General features: G+C 42.0%; 1 protein-coding gene across 1 annotated transcript in view; it reads left to right on the top strand.

Moving 5' to 3' along the window:
- The window catches only part of Itga9 (integrin subunit alpha 9), a 332,354-nt gene that overhangs the window by 259,284 nt on the left and 56,256 nt on the right, over positions 1-16,814 (top strand). Inside the window, exons 21-23 of the mRNA XM_033756921.1 lie at positions 3,098-3,187; positions 5,519-5,627; positions 12,495-12,602. Of these exons, the coding sequence (XP_033612812.1) occupies positions 3,098-3,187; positions 5,519-5,627; positions 12,495-12,602 (307 nt within the window). The remainder of the gene's footprint in view (positions 1-3,097; positions 3,188-5,518; positions 5,628-12,494; positions 12,603-16,814) is intronic.

Here is a 16,814-nt window from a genome sequence, read left to right as displayed (position 1 = left end):
AAATAAAAATAAAAAATTTAAAGGAGACTGGGGATATGACTCATGCAAAGGCTCATGCAAACAAACAAAGAGGAGCCTGAGCTGGACCCTGGGGGACAAAGCCTCAAAGTCTGAACCATATTCCTATACCAATGAGGAGCCACCAAAAGTTTTCGAACAGTGACCCAAGCCAACAGCTTGACCACAGAGCATGACATTGTTGAGTTTAATGTAGTAGGTAGATGCCCCTTCAAATGTGAAAGTTCTCATTCTCCTGCCATTTCCTGGATCCATAGCAGACCAGGGACAGATGCTTTAGTGTGCCCTCTCAGGCCTTCAGCACCAGAGGCGGCCCCTGCTCTTGAGAAGGAACATGACATGAGGCCATGGAGAGAATTTCCCTTGTCAAAAAGAGGAAACTGCCTGTTTCCCAGGCTCATTCGTGGCTAATCAGGGGGGTCAGAGAGGGTGATGAAAAATCCGCCTGTTAGAATAGCCTGTCTGTCGGCCAGGGCTGCTCTGGTCTTAGATGCACATTGACATCATCTGGGGAGCTTTAAAACGTCCTAAGGCTTGGTTCACCCTCCCCTACCTGGCCCCACATCCTGAGATTCTAACTTAATGGGTCTGGGGCAAGCACTGGGCACTAAGATTTTAGAAAAGGCTCCTCACGTGATTCTAATGAGCAGGCAAGGCTGAGAGCCACTATCTGTGTTCCCTTGCACTGTGCCCGACACATTATCACTTGAAAAACTTCTGTTATGCACCTACTGTTTACAGTGCAGTGCTAAGTATGGACCACATAAGAAAATGCTAGTAACCTAGTAAATTCAAGAATACCTGCTCTGTACATTAATATTGTTTCACAGCCTCAGGGGATACCTCATACTTATTTTTTAAAATTAATTTTATCGGTACAGTTTAGATATACATAATGATCACATTCATCATGAGAAATGTGTACCTGTACATAATATATGTTGATTCTTTTTTCCCATTCCTTTCCTTTCAACCCTTCTTTCCCTCATTTACAAAAGCTGTGTTTCTATTTTTTTTCTTCTATTCTTTTTCTTTCCTTTTCCCCCTTTCCTTTCCCCTTCCCATTAGAGCAATTTCTCCCTACTTCCCAATATCTGTCATCCATTTTGGTGCTTATTTACCCTTTTGGTAATGTTTATAGCTGACAAAACCTAAGAATTCCCAGTTTGTTGAATCACAAATGCATGAAGGAGATCACATTATCTTTTCAACACCCAGTAGAATATTTCTAGCACTTGCTTCTTTTCAGGCCTTGGTGGAAATCTGGCCTTCCTGCCCCAGAGGCACTCACAGCGCTTGACTCCCTGCTATACTGGGCAAATCCTTAAAGCTCCTTATCTTGAAAGCCAGGGTTATAAACTATCAGTTGTTCTTCCATCACCACCCTTTGAAGGTCTCTTGCCTACTTGTAGATTCAGGCGCTCATAACGCTGAGACTAAACAGTATCTCGCGATCTCTCTTCTCTGTGGCCAGAAGTCTGGCTTTGCAGACCACTGGAAAGCATACCAGCAAGTGGGTGTGCAGGATGGTGGGAGCCTCTTGAGGTTTGGCCTCTTTATCTCAACTGTTCAACTTGGCTTGTTCTCCAGCCACTGTAGCTGACAGATGAGACCACTGAGCCTGAGCTGCCAGAAGCCACAGGTGGCTGGAGAAATGGAGGACAGGGGCTGGCTCTTCCATCAGGAGCTCATTATTCAGGCCTGGCAGGATGCTGCAGTGGGGACAGGAGGGACGGAGGCCAGGGTGCTGCTCTCCTATGGCCGGGAGCCACCTCTGGTTCACCCATGTTCATGATTCCTGGGCTTTGACTCCCTTTGCTTTGGAAAGGAAGGGTGAGGAAGTTAAGCTGGGTGGGCACCTGGCCCTGCTGTTGAGCTAATGTCATCCCACCCCAGGAGTAATGAGTATGACCCTAAGGCGTCAGAGACACCCAGCGCTATTGTTTTAGAACAATAGGAGAAAGGATGTATGAGCTATTTAAGTACTATTGCCATTCAGCGCTTGCTGGGTGGGAAAGGAAGGCAGTGGGGTGGCTGGAGGGCACAGAACAGGCGGGAGCTCAGCAGGTGCTCATGGCACAGTGTGGTGGGGAGTGATCAGGATGACCAGTGCCTGAACCTCAGCAGATCTGAGGAACTCTTAAGTTCCATCCCTGGAGGGTGAACTTGGCAACAGGAGAAGGCATCACAGTAGAAAAGAAGCCACCCAGCAGTGCCAGCTCCTTGTGTTCCCCTTTCCAGAAAGACCCACAAGAATCCTCATTCTCTGCTTTTTCCCCAAGGGAGGGGACACCTTGGTGAGAAATGCTCCCGTCAGAGTCTGTGGCAAGAGTGTCTGGGAAATTTGTCATGGCAGGTTACCCATGGCCTCTCTCTTGCACTTGGTTGTCCATGGACTGTGGGTGAACCTTCCATGCAGCAAATACCTGCTGAGGCCTGGCAACCCTCTTTCTGCCTGCAGTTCCCTGACCTCACTGATCCACTGTTCATGGAACAATCCCTTACAGAAGTAGCATCCACAGTGAGCACTTCACCTGTAACCTCTCAGCACACCCACTGCACAGTCTGCCACCCCTCTGAGACTCTCTCTGGCCAGAGCCCACTCACTTGCAAGACAGGGAGGGAATTCATGTCCCCCCTTTCCCCTGCGGCAGCGGCTCTCTAGAGTTAGTGGACAAAGGCCCAGCTCCCAAGCCCTCAGGTGAGAAGGTTGAGATGTGTGCTGCACATTGTCTTCCAGTGAGACTGAGCCCCAGCTGCCTCCAGCTCCAGTCTCCAGATGATATGTCTTTGTTGGCTTCTTTCCCTTCCCAGTCATCCTCTCTACTCCCTAGGGTCACCTCCCAGATAACCTATTTGCTGCCACCTCTTTGTGAGTGAAATACAACTAAGACAGTTGAATACCTGCTGTGCCTCTGCACAAGCAACTCTGGTACCAAAAAATGGAACCAATGACAGATCAGGTGAGGCTGACCTTGGAGAATGTAGATACTCACTGTAGAGAGAGAGAGAGAGAGAGAGAGCCTATTTCTGGACAGCTTGTCTGGGCCAGTGACTTCCATTTTCTCTCCCTGCACAGTGGCAACGTGGAGCGCTCTGAAGCCCTGCTTGACAACACTCTCATACTGACGGTGCCTCTGGTGCACGAAGTGGACTCGTCCATCAGTGGGTGAGTAGCCCAGAGCAGGCCTGGGTGACCACAGGGGTGCCCTACAGGTGCATGCTGCACTGTCCGGTGTTTGTATGTGTTGCCGGCCAGGAGCAGTGGCCCTGGCACTCCTTTCCTTCCAGCCTTGGAAAGCAGGATGAATGAAGCCTTAGCTAAAGTGACTTGCACTTGCCTCCTCTTTCCTTGTTTTCTTTTCAGTCCCAGCTACCCACCCACCTGGTGGTGACACCAGAAGTTTGATGGCAAACCCCACAATTTTGTGAATGCTCTGCACACCTGTACATACATGTGTTCTCACCTTATCGTGATACTATAATGGTGGCTGGAGTATAGTTCTTGGGACTAAAATCTCAGCCAAAGGTTATTGCCAAATGTGTCCCAAGCCTTGGCTCACAGGAAGGCTCCCCTTCCGATAAGCCTCATAGTTGGCCCTGGCTTTGTGTTTTTCTGTTAGTTCCTTCTGCAGAGCCACACATGGTTCTGTCTGATGTCTGTGATGATCTGGAATGGTTAGGGAACTGTCAGGACAGCCACACTGTACAGGTGAAGATCACAGCCACTCAGTGCTGCTGGTGCTATGGAAAAGCAGGACTGCAGGCTGTGATCTGCAGGGAACCCAACAACACAGGTCAGTTTTCAGCCAAAGTGCAGGCTAGAAAAATGAGAACTCACTTCCTGCTCCCAGCTTCAGCAAACAGAGTACATACCTCTTTGATAGTGGAAAAAGTTTGCACAATTGGTTTAAATCAAGTGAAAAACCATGAACCTCTGACCCACAGGCAAGCTGAACTTTCTGGAGATTCACTTTCTCATTTTTCATTTTTCAAGTGCTTCTGAGTCTCATCCTTGGCTTGAAGAAGGAATGTTGATACATTCGAGAGGAGCCATCCCTGCAGTAGCTCCTGCCCTGCTGGGAGTCAGAGGAATGAGTGGCCTTGCTTTCCTATGCCTGGGCTCTTGGCATTTTTCATCACATTTTCTAGACAAGAGGCACTTGTGGAATAGATTTGCAAATTAGCATATATTTGCCTCTCTTCACAGCTCTTTTTTTTTTAACTGTAGGGTTTATTTACTTGTCCTGTACAAGAACAGTGAGAATATACCCGGAACCAAGCCCTGTCCTTGGGGATAAAGAGAAAACACCTCCCACACATATGTGATCATGTTGTTAGGCCTTGGGAGACCTCACTGTGAGGTGTTAACAGGCCCTGATGAAGCCATCAGGTAAACAAATGAGTCAACCTCTGATCTTTCCAGGAACCTAAAACAGGGTGAGTTTAGACAAACCAGTTCTTGACATTTGGCAAGGCTGGGAACTCACTGTGTTGCCAAAATAATGTGCTTAAATTAAAAATAGTTGGATTGCTGTCTAGTGGGACTCAGTCCCAAAAATCTCAGCCTAGTTGTGCTTAGGTAAGTAGGCGGCTTTGAGCATCTAGGATTCATTACTTGAGTGGGGTTATAAGAGGAGCTTTGTTCTTTTTCAGTGGTTGTTTTGTTTTGATAGCAGCCAGAAAGCATTGCTTCAAAGTGAGTTTGAATTCTTAAGGTAGCCACTGCCTGAAATCAGGGAGAATACCGTCATTGAATTGACTTGACTTTCAAACACCTAGTTTTTGCCAGTCACGATAGTCTGACAAATTTAAATTACATTTTTGAGATGAATATGTGTGGGGGTAAGGTTTGGGTACCAAACACGTAACTCATTTACATTTACTTCAAAAGTTTATTATAAGCTTCCTTCATCCACAAAATGATATTTAAGTGACAAAACATAAAATGTGTCATTTTATTATACAGGTTTGTTTATTTATTTATTTATTTTGGTTCTACTGGAGATTAATCCTGGACCTTCACACTGAGCTGTATCCCCTAGCCCTTTTTAAAATATTTTGAGACAGCATTTTGTTAAATTGCCCAGGCTGGGTTCAAACGCCCCATCCTCCTGCCTCAGCCTCCCATAGTGCTGGAATTGCAAGGCATGTTCCTCGATGCCTAACTTTATTATCCAGTTTTTTAAAAAGGTTACCATAGCTTTGGTTGTTACAACCTCCTCATTTTAGAAATTTAATCCTGGTACCTAGTTACCTAATGTATACGTGGCTTAGTGATGTGCTTGCTGTAAGGCTAGAAGACAAACCAGAACTGTCTGTTTAGAAAATAGACTCGCAGTATCCCCTCACAGGAAAGAGAAGAAATAGTCCCAGAAGGGAAGCATTTGGTGGGAGATACTGGAGTAAATGTAGATAGATATTTGTGTTCTTGGCACAGCAGTGACTGTGAGTGCTTGACTATAGTTTAGGGTGACAGTCTTCATGTTTTCCTTTTCAGAATTGTGTCTCCGACTTCGTTTGTGTATGGTGAGTCTGTGGATGCATCCAACTTCATTCAGCTGGATGACCTGGAATGTCATTTTCAGCCCCTCAACATAACCATTCAGGTACCCACACCATGAAACCGCCTCTGTCACAGGTGCAGACAGAAGGCCCCATGGGATGCATCGCCTAGGGAAGGGCAACTAACCGGCTAGCTTGTTTCGGGAGAAGCCCTCCCCAATCTGATGTGCTGGGAATGTGTGAGTTTGAGTCTGAGGTGTGTGTGTTTTTCTCTTTGTAACCACACATGCCAACCCCTGTAGTTTCCAAGACTTGGAAGGAGATATACCATAATGAACACCAGCTTCCCCACAAGGCCTCTGTGTGGCTGAGGCAAGGCCACGTGATCCTGTAGGACCCCTTTGTGTTTTCCACCATTCTCCACCTTAGGGCCAGGGGAGCTTCCGAGGATCAATTGCATCCCATTCCTCCTGGGGTTGCCATGCTAACTCAACCAGGAGCCCACTCCTCCCCCAGGGGAGCAGGCTCTGGGAAGTGCAGCTTTATGAGGGCAAGCAGTGTGAGCTGACACCAACCTTCGCAGGAAGAAGTGTGCTCTCTCTCACTGAGCTGGGCCGGCTCATCTCAGTCACCTGAGTGTCACCTCCAGCAGGTCCACTCAGTATGGACTGTGAACATCATGAAGAACACTGTCGCTTCTCTTGATTATGAGTTGTAAATGTTTTCTGAACAGGCCTAGCAGATAGGCTTTGTGGGTCATGTGGTCTGTGTAGCAACAGTTTGACCCTGCTACTGTAGCACCAAGGCAGGCGTGGTCATTACATAAATAAAACCTAAGCTATAGACACTGAAATATGTTTCACTTGTCATAAAATATTTTTGATCTTTTGATTGTTTTCCCAACCATTTAATGATGTAATATTACAGTTCTGAGCTTGTAGACTGTATAACAGGAGACATTGGGCCAGATGTGGTTCTAGTTTGCTGACCCATGCTTATAAAATGTGAACTCTGCCCATGTTCTGTGCATGTAAAGCTGGAGGGACCTTGACATCATCCAGTCCATGCCCCCTCAACAAACGTATAGGCCCAAGTGAGAAAGGATATGCAGAAAGAAAATACTAGAGCTGGGTAAGGTGTGGCTGGGGCCAGCACTGCTCAGGCATTGCCTAGACCCACATGGACCAGCTCCTGGCCAGGAGCTGTGGATGAAGTGAGGAAAAGTGGTCCATTTTACTCCTAGTGCCCTGGAGTTCACATCTCACTATTCTTGCTGCCAGAGCCCTTGCTCTCCCTCTTCCATTCTTCGCTATGGAAAGGATAGTTTCCCACTCTTGTATTACTACTGTGGCCAAATAATGAGTATTTTCTTTCCCTGTGGCTTCTTCTAAGTGGACTTAGAGGATGACAAATAATGATGGGGTGAGAGTCCAGAGAATGAAACAGTAAAACATTTGTGGGCTCTTGCAAACAATGGTCTTCCTCTCTCCAGCATTCTCCCAGGCAGGAGGCCTCTAGAATCATGATGGATAACACATGTCCCCAGCTTACAGAGGATGTGCCTCCTGACCAGCTAAGCCCCATCTGTCATACCCTGCCCTTGATTTATAAGAAAGGAAGGGAAAAACGGGGTTAGGGCTTATTTTGGAGACTGTAGAGTGATGGCTACGAATCACACCTCTGTGTTTCTGAATTGTTTCTAGGAGTTAATGTTTTTCCTTTGTCTTTTGCAAGTGGATAGAGAACACCGGTTAAAGACCAGATGGATTTATTTAATTTTAGTGGTTTATATTCTTTTCTTAGAGTTTTTGAGGTGTCTTGAAATAAAAGATACAGTCAAGGAAATTATTTAGAAAGGACACAGACTGTGTAATGAAGAGGGTACAGGTGTTGAAAGTAGGCAAGAGCAGGAATAGTATTTACACGAATGATTCTGAGTTTTGTGGCCTGCTGAAAAGGAAGGGAAAAGAAAGAGAAAGGAGAAAAAGTTAAGAGCACACAGTTTATCCTTCCAGTTGTTTCTTTGAAGGCATCTTTATAGGGTGCTTAAAGTTTTGTGTTCAGGCAAATAGTTTTCTTCACATCTGACCTGAAATACAACCCAGGTTGGTAAATCGGAACCTGAAGAATGAATGATTGGCATGGCCTTTAGATAAGCTGCTCTGTGACCCATCGCCTGAACCCAAGACTGAGGCAGTCAGCCGAGTTTGAGAGATTGATAGTGCATGCTGTTGTTTGGGAGGAGATATTTATTGTTACCAGTGCCCACTGTTTCCTTTTGAATTCTCTGACAACTCATTTTCTGGTATAATTGTCATTAGTGGGAGGTCATGGACCAAGTAGGTGGTAATAATGACCAGAAGGTAGAGATATTTGGGGAGAAAGGGGTCAGGCATATGGAGAGACTCTTCTATGTTTCTACATTCCAGCAACGTCATTCCTGAAGAACATTAAGACTTGGCTTATGAATGAATTTTGTGTGTGTGTGTCTTTTAAAATCTATTACTCGACAAGCTACGTAATTGTTAAAAGAGTCCACTGAAAATGCAGATGGGACAAAGGCAGAAATAGCTACTGTTGGCCTTGCTTTCTACACTTCACTCATGTTTTGGGTTTTTTTTGTTTGTTTTTTGTTTTTAAACAAAGGTGTAGCAGTTTGTTGACCATATTTGTAGGCTTTGGATGTTTTTTGCATCATGAATCAAAGATTTCCCCACCTGAAAAGGAGTAAGGGAAACTAATCCAGATGTCACACAGAAACATTTGCAAAAAATCAAGTGTTAATATATTGTTTAAAATAATATGGTAACACAAGCTCTTCCAACCCCCTGGCTCTGATGAGTGAAATCAGTTAAATGAGATCCTTTCCCCCTTTGCTCATCCCATTCAGGCTTTGACTAGGATTTCCCAGACCTGTGAGGAGGGTTCTTTTCAATCCTGTGCTCTCATGTTTCACTTCTAATTAGCTATTCCAGTTGTGGTTGGATACTCCTTCCTTTTCTCCTTGTCTTGGGGTTGTTGTTTTTGGTTAATATTATTCTTTTTGAATCAAGAGTTGGCTCATCTGTTCTGATTTTTAATCTATTCCTTGAAGCAGAACAAACTTGTGAAAGAATAAAGCCAGTGTTTTCGAGGGAAGAGTTGGCTGGAGTATGACCCTCAGTCATTTTGTCATATGTGAAGACTTGGTTAGATTTCCAGCACCTCCTCCCCTTTTTTTGTCGCTGTTCTTTGACCTCAACTTGAGGGATTCTTTGAGTGCTGGAGTCCTTTCTCTACCTCACAGGCTGTAAATAGGCATTTCATTTCTTTCTCTTTAAATTTCCCTCTTATCTATTCACCTTTTTTAATTGACAAATTAAAGTTGTACATGTTTTACTCATCTTTTAAAAACTGTCTTCATTGAACCCACATCAGAAAGTTTATTCGTTTAAAGTATGCATTTCAGTGGTTTTTAATATTTAAAGATTGTGCTCTTATCATCATCATCTCATTTTAGAATACTTCATCACCCCCAAACCCCATCCCTGTGAGTATTCACTCCCCATAAAGACCTACCTTGGAGATCTTGAAGGTTTTGTTCTAGACCACTGTATTAATGCAAATATTCTAATAATGTACAAGTTTTGTTTCCCAGTTCATGAAAAAGTTATGTTTAAACTCTACTATAGTCTACCATGTGTGTAATAGCTTTATGTCTAAAAATGTACATACTTTAAGAATACTTCATTTTGGTTAAAAAGTGCTAACAATCATTTGAACCCTCAGTGAGCCATTTTTTTTTTTTGCTGGTAGAGGGTCTTGCCTTAATGTTAATGGCTGCAGATTCTTCAGAGTGGTACTTGCAGAAGGTTGACTGTGGCAGCTTCTTAAAAGTAGACAATATTAGAGTTTGCCTCATTGATTGAGTCTTTTACAAAAGATTCCTATATTTGATATTACTTTGTCCATGGTAGACCATCTTTCAAAATTATAATTAATTCTCTCAAATGCTGATGCTGCTCCATGGACTAAGTTTATGTAGCATTCTAAATTATTTCTTGTCATCTCAACAATATTCACTGCAGTTTCCTTGGAAACAGATTCCATTATAAGAAACCACTTTCTTTGCTCACATGTAAGCAGCAGTTTATCACCATTAAAGTTTTAGCATGAGTTTACAGCAGTTCAGTTACATCTTCAGGTTCTGCCTAATTCTTGTTCTCCTGCTATTCCTACCGCATCTGCGGTTATTTCCTCCACAGCAATCTCCTCAAAGTCATCTGTAAGCGTTGGAACCAATGTCTTTCAAACTCCTGTTGATGTTCATAGTTTGACTTCCCACCATGAATCATGAATTTTCTTAAAGATGATCCTTTTCTAGTTTTCAAGTCACATTCCCCAGATCCATCACAAAAATCACTGCCTTTGGCAATTAAAGCCTTGTGAAATGTATTTCTTAAATAATAAATCTTGAATATCAAAATTATTCCTTGACCCATGGGCTTAGAATGGGCGTTGTATTATCAAGCATGAAAAAAAAAAAGCATTCATCTTATTATACATCTCTGTCAGAGCTCCTGAATAACCACATGTATCATCAGTGAGCAGTAAAACTTTGCATTATTTTTCCTGAGCAGTAGGTCTCAACAGTGGGCTTAAAATACTCACTTAATCACATTGTAAACAAATGTGCTATCACCCAGGATGTGTTGTCCCGTTTATAGAGCACAGGCAGAGTAGATTTAGTGTAATTCTTTCTTATTGGTACCGGGAATCGAATTCTGGTCCTTGCACTTGCAAGGCAGGTGGTGGCCCCACTGAGTTAAATCCCCAGCCCTAGTGTAATTCTTAAGAGCCGTAGATTTGCAAAATGGTACATGATCCTCAGCTTCAACTTAAAATCACAACTATATTAACACCTAGCGAGAGAGTCAGTGTGACCTTATCTTTGAAGCAAAGCATTGACTTTTCCTTTCTAGCTATGAAAGTCCTACGTGCAGCTTCTTCCAATAAAAGGCTTTCTCATCTATATTAAAAATATGCTGTGCGTTGTTGTTACCTTCAGCAGTGATCTCAGCCAGATCTTCTGGATAACTTGCTACAGCTTCTACCTCAGTATTTAGCGTGTTGTCTTACGTCTTCATGTTATGGCAATGGCTTCTTTCCTTAAACCTCATGAATCAACCCCTGCTAATTTCAAACTTCTCTCCTGCAGCTTCTCCACCCCTCCTAGTCTTCATAGAATTAAGAGTGTTAGGACCTTTCTCTAGATTAGGCTTTGACTTAAAGCAGTGTACCAGTTTGATCTTTTATCTGGATCCCTAAAATTTTCTCCATATTAGTAATTAAGACTGTTTTGCTTTCTCATTATTCATGCATTCACTGGAGTAGCACTTTGATGACCTTCAAGAACTTTTCCTTCATATTCACAAAGTGGCTAATCACTGCAAGAGACCTAGCTTTTAACCTATCTTAGCTTTGGATATAGGTTCCTTACCAACATTGATCATTTCTAGCTTTTAATATAAAGTGAAAAGTATGCAGCATTTCTTTTTCACTTGAACACTTAGAAGCCGTTCATTTCTTGCCTTTTCCATCTTCTAGAGGCTGTGTAGATTCTTTGGCTTATGGTTCCCCTCCATTTGCAAAGCCAGCAATGGGTGGTCACATCTTTCTTATGGTGCTATATCTCTTTTTCTCAGTCTTCTGCTCCCTTTTCCCTATATAAGGGCCCTTGTGATTATATGTCCACCAGATAATCCAAGATAATATCTTTCTTGAAAGTTGTCTGGTTAACAACTTTAATTCCTTCTGGTCATGTAACATAACATTCACATGTTTCATGGATTAGAAATGGACATCTTTGAGATCCTATTTTGTTGCCAATCACACTGCCTTTTCTCTCTAATCCTGATCTTAAGCAACCGTTAATCTGCTTTTTGTTTCTATAGATCTACACACCTTTCTTCTTTACATACCATATCTTCCTTGGGTTTCCTGCTCAGTCTTTGCTCTCTCTCTCCTTACTCTTTATGGTCTCTTTATGACCAACACCTTTCCCCTCATTTCTTGGGATATGACTGGCTTCTGGATATAGAAAATGAAATGGATAGTAGAGAGGAGAAGATGGGTTTTATAAGACCAAATTCTGGAACAGAAAAGAGGTGCACATATGTCATAAAAAATATTAATAAGGGCCAGAGATTTAGCTGAGTGATTCCGCTGCCTGCCCTTGCAAGCACAAGGACCCGAGTTTGATCCCTGGTACCAAAAAATGTGTGTGTGTGTGTGTATGTGTGTGTATATATATATATATTTTAACTATGTACAAAGTGCCTAGAAATTGAATAAGCTGGATCATGTAGTAAAAACAGCCCTTTCTGTAAACTACAGATCACTTGGTTTTGAGGAAACCCATTTGGTCTTTTAATATTTCAGCTACCTTAAACTGTAAAAGGCAGGAGGTTGAACCACATTAATGGTTCTAGGGGGCTGCCTTCTGGGCCAGCAACAGCATCAGCTCTTTAGAAATGCAGGTGCTTCAGCCACACCCCAGACCTGCTTCAGAAACCCTGGGCATGACTCTCTCCCAGGCACCCTTCAGCACCAGTCTGTGTAGATGATTCTGATATTATGCTAAAATTTGAGACCCACTGGGCTAGATTATATCCAAACTCCAACCTAATATAGTTTGTGAGTAAAATTCTAGGCATTTAAAAATAAATGTAATTTTAATAAGCAAAGAAAAATAAAATGCTAAAATGGAATAGGTAATTTGAAAGTATGAGATTTTTTAGATACCTAGTGGAAGGATTTGTATTTTGTCAAATTTTCCCATCATTTAATGTCACAACCCGAACTCATGACCTAGATCCAAATCCTAGGATTTCTGTGTATAAGTCTAAGAATTTGAAAGTACATACTGCATGGTATGAAATAAAAAGTCTTTTATTTCCACTGGAGTGTTTTTATGTGTTCCACACCCACAGGTCTATAACACTGGCCCGAGCACCCTTCCTGGATCATCTGTCAGCATTTCATTCCCCAACCGACTGTCGCCTGGTGGTGCAGAGATGTTTCAGGTCCAGGAGATGGTGGTGAGTCTTGTATTTGTTTGCTCTGTTGCCTTCAGCCTTGAATGAATCAGCCTGTTCAGATTTTTGTATTCCACCCACCCTGACATCTACACTGAGTGCCCAGAGAACTTAACCCATTATGCACACCCCTTGGAAACATGTGGAGAAGACAGGGGACCTATCAAACCTTCAGACCTTTGGTCTCTTTTCCTCTTGTAAATCTACCAGTATTCCATCATGGGGGTATTCGACCCTGATGGCCTTATGAATCCTAATCACCTTCCAAAAGCTCACCTTTAAACACCACTGTCATATGAAGCTTCTACCCGCTTAATACCTTTCAATGAAGATTGAGCACCAACATGAGGTTCAGGGAGTGTTCATACTATAGCACCATAACCCGCTTCCCCCATAGCCTCTTTATTTCAGCAAACAGCTTGTCCATCCTTCATGTGTTTGCATCAAAAATGTGAGGCTGCCCTTCCTTATTTCCTCTTGTTTCATTAACTTTATATCGAATTCATCAGCAAACCTAATATCTTCTCCTTCACAACAAATTCAGAATATTACTTCTTTGGCATTTCCACTTCCAGCACCCTGGGGCCCAAGGTCCTATTGTCTGTCACTTAGGTTATGTTAGCCCCTCCCTGGTGTCCCTTCTTCTGCCCTGGCCCCTTTTGGTTCACCTTCGACCTTCCAGAATGTAAGGTAATGGCACCTCTCCTCAAACCCTTCCAATGGTCTCCTCTTCCTTTTCCTCACTTGCCTTTATTCTGTACAATCTCCTTAGTGGTCCCATATTCTTCCACCTAGAGAATTGTGCCCTCTGTCCTCTCTACCTGGAATGTTCATCCTCAGACATGCACATGGCCTTGTCCCTTACCTCCTTCAGGTGCCCATTTAAATATCAGTGAGATCCTCCCTGACAAGCCTCTGTCCCAGCACACTGCATCACCCTTTCCTGTTCACATTTCACCATTACCTCAACACCAAGATAACATCCCATATATTTTCTTGTTTGATTGGTCTAACTCCAATCAATTGACTCATTCCCATCCTTTCCAATATAAGGAGATGGATTTCTGTCTATCTACTCACTGCTATATCTCCAGGACCAAGTGAAACTCTTGGCATATAACATAGGATTGGTAAATATTTCTGGACTGGAAGAATAAATCCATAGTAGAAAACAAAATTGTCTAAGCAAATTCAGGAAAAATACTGATGACAATCTCAATGGGAATCCCTTTGCTCGGTGATTCAAGTTTTGCTTGCTGAGAAACTTCATGTGTCCACTGTGATTCCTGTTGTCAGAGTGCTGAAGGACTAGGTATGAGGATCCTGCCTCATACAGAGGCCCTGGTGTGGCGGGTATGGAGTTGAGGGGAGTCAGTGCATGGGAGACCATGTCCGACCATGTTGAAAGGATCAGGAAAGCATGTTCCTTACATGACTGGGGAGGGGTAGGCACCAGATAAAGGGACAGTCTCTTCATAGGTAGCTTGACACTCAGCACAGCCATGGTATAGGACAGATCTGAGCACAGAGTCGAAGAGGACATTGCCCAAAGGGAGGAGACAGCATCCTGCCATGCAGTTATGGTTTCTAACATCACTGTCCCCTTGGGTCATGTGGACAGGAAATCAGAACCATGTGAATGTTGAATGTAGAATCAGTCACGCTGACTGACTGCCTGCACAGTCGGTTACGTCCTTCATAATATTTCATTCATGTCCTGTTGTGTGTCCTTGTCTGTGAGCTCTGCTGAGCTGTCAGGGAAGCCTACAGTGTAGTGAATCAGCTACAGCCCCTGCTCTCCCCCTTAAATATTATTGATGGTACTAACTATTGTTCCTTATCCCCTGACATCTAGGAGTGTTCTCCTCATACAGCATGCTAAGACTTATTAATTCAAATAACTACAATCTTGTAAATAGACTATATTTGGTGTAGGCTAATTGATTTTTAACCAAACTGTGGGTCTCTGGGAAGCAGTGACCTTCTGGGTTTCACAAAGCATGATCTTTGCTTGCCTGGAGGATTTATTAAGGTCCATCTATAAGTGGGGACACTGTTTGTATAGGAAATATATTTATGAGGAGCCTAAAAAGGTGAGACCACTCCATACTCTCTGCTTCAGTTCATGATCTTGTTTCCTTGTGCTAAATATTTTATTTAGAATCAGAGCCATCATGGTGGCCTAGGGAAAGACCAAAATCTCCATTGGTGGCCAGGGATTTTGTTCAGTGGTTCTGCTGCCTGCCTCGCAAATGCAAGGGCCTGAATTCGATCCCTGGTGCCAAAAAAACAAAAACAAAATCTCCATTGCTTTCTGCCCTCTGGGGTTGCATGGATCCCTGTGGGGACACAGTAACTACCCACAGAACAGACACATATGGATGGACTATTGAGGACCCAGTGTTTATTAGGAAGCTAGTTTGGAGTGACTATGAAAATTATTTATTCAGAGAGAAGAAAAAAAAGACATACTATTCCTAGTCTAGCTAAAATAACATCTTTAAGTTTAGGGTTAGAGACTTGAGGGATTTTCCAGCATTATAATACAAAAAGATAAAAAGTCAGTCTGGGGAATGAAAACCAAATATCACCTCAGTATATGAGTGAGAAAGCAGGAGATAATGGACATGAAAGCAGCCCATGAGTTTGATTAAGAGTTTGTCCACCAGTAAACCCAAGAATTTGGTTTAAAAAAATTTAAGTGTGTAAAAGATTTAAGTGTAACTTAGTAGAATAAAATTAAAAATTAGTAGAATAAATTAAATAGGGCATTGTAGAATGTCTGAACCATTAAAGAAGATTTAAAACAGAAGAAATTTTTAAATAATCCCGAAAAAGAAAGCACTCATAAAAAATACATATGTGTACAAAATAAGATAGCAGGAATAAATCCAAAGTAATTATGACTAGCTGGTAATTATGACCTATAATTATGGTAATTCTGACCTATAGGTACCTGTAGTCTCAGCTACTTAGGAGGCTAAGGGAGAAGGACCTCCAGAGTGTCAGAGTTTGGGTGAGCCTGGGCAGCGTAGCAAGACCCCATCCCAATGATAATAATAGTAACTGGGTTAGATTTTCTAGTGAAAGAAACTCTCAGCTTGGAATTTTTAAATCCAAACATAAGTTACTGATGAGTGACGTATATTTAAAAATGAATCAGATATAAGGTATCCAACAAGATAATGCAAGTGCTAACAAAAGGATGTAAGTACAGCAATATTAACAGTAAACAAAACAGAAGTGAAGCCAAAAAATTAAATAGGGCAAAAAGTGTTTCAGAATGACTAAAGATATACATAATTCACTGATAATTTGTAACATAAATCAAACTTTTTTGTAACCACCGACATAATTATAAAACATACAAAGTAGAAATAAAGCTCAAGAAAAAAAACATAGAAAGTAATATTGAATAGAAATACAAGGAAAAATGGACACATTTCCCTCAAAAATCATCACATACATAGGCATAAAATAGTAGATATTTGAATAGTGTAGCTAGAAATGTAATCTTAGATATGTATAAAGAAACCAACGCAGAATGAGTCCAAATGAGTGCCATTTCATTAGTGCTTCCCTAATGACCAGCTGTGATAACCTTAAGGAAGTTGCCAGAACTGTCCAAGCTTATTTTCCTCATTTGTAAAATGGGCTAATAGCAGTAGACCACCTGGCTCACATTGTTAAGATTGAAGCAGCTAATGTTTATGGAGCAGTTAGCAGAGTTCCTCGCACATAAATAAGAAATTGATGTCCTTTTCATATTATACCACAAAAACAAATCTCAATAGAGCTTTAAGCACCAAAGTAACACAGGCCGCCTGCTCTGACACAATGTGATAATCTCATAAAAAGTGAGCCACACAACAACAGATATCCATTTGAGAGATTTAAATACCATTCTAACTTTCTGGATAACACAAAATTAAAGTTGAAGGATGAACAAATAAATGGAAGACAAAAATTTGTTCTTATCAAAATCAGTGGGGTGTAGACAAAACCTACACGAAGAAAGTATTGACACTCACATAGAGAATGTGGGAAAAACTAAGAGTAAAACACTAAGTTGACAATAAAAAAGGTTAAAAGAGGAGAATAAAATAAACGCTGAAAAAGTAAAATTGAAGGTATGTTTAAAGACAAAGCAAAAGTCATGAAATATAAAAAAGAAAAGGATTTCCACCTCAGTAAAACAAAAAGGTTGGGTTTTCT

This window comes from Fukomys damarensis, unplaced genomic scaffold (genome assembly GCF_012274545.1).
Source record: "Fukomys damarensis isolate Sample0158 unplaced genomic scaffold, DMR_v1.0_HiC HiC_scaffold_28, whole genome shotgun sequence".
Classification (NCBI taxonomy): Eukaryota; Metazoa; Chordata; class Mammalia; order Rodentia; family Bathyergidae; genus Fukomys; species Fukomys damarensis.
The sequence above is the reverse complement of the archived record's forward strand: the minus strand, read 5'-3'. Positions and strand labels throughout refer to the sequence as shown.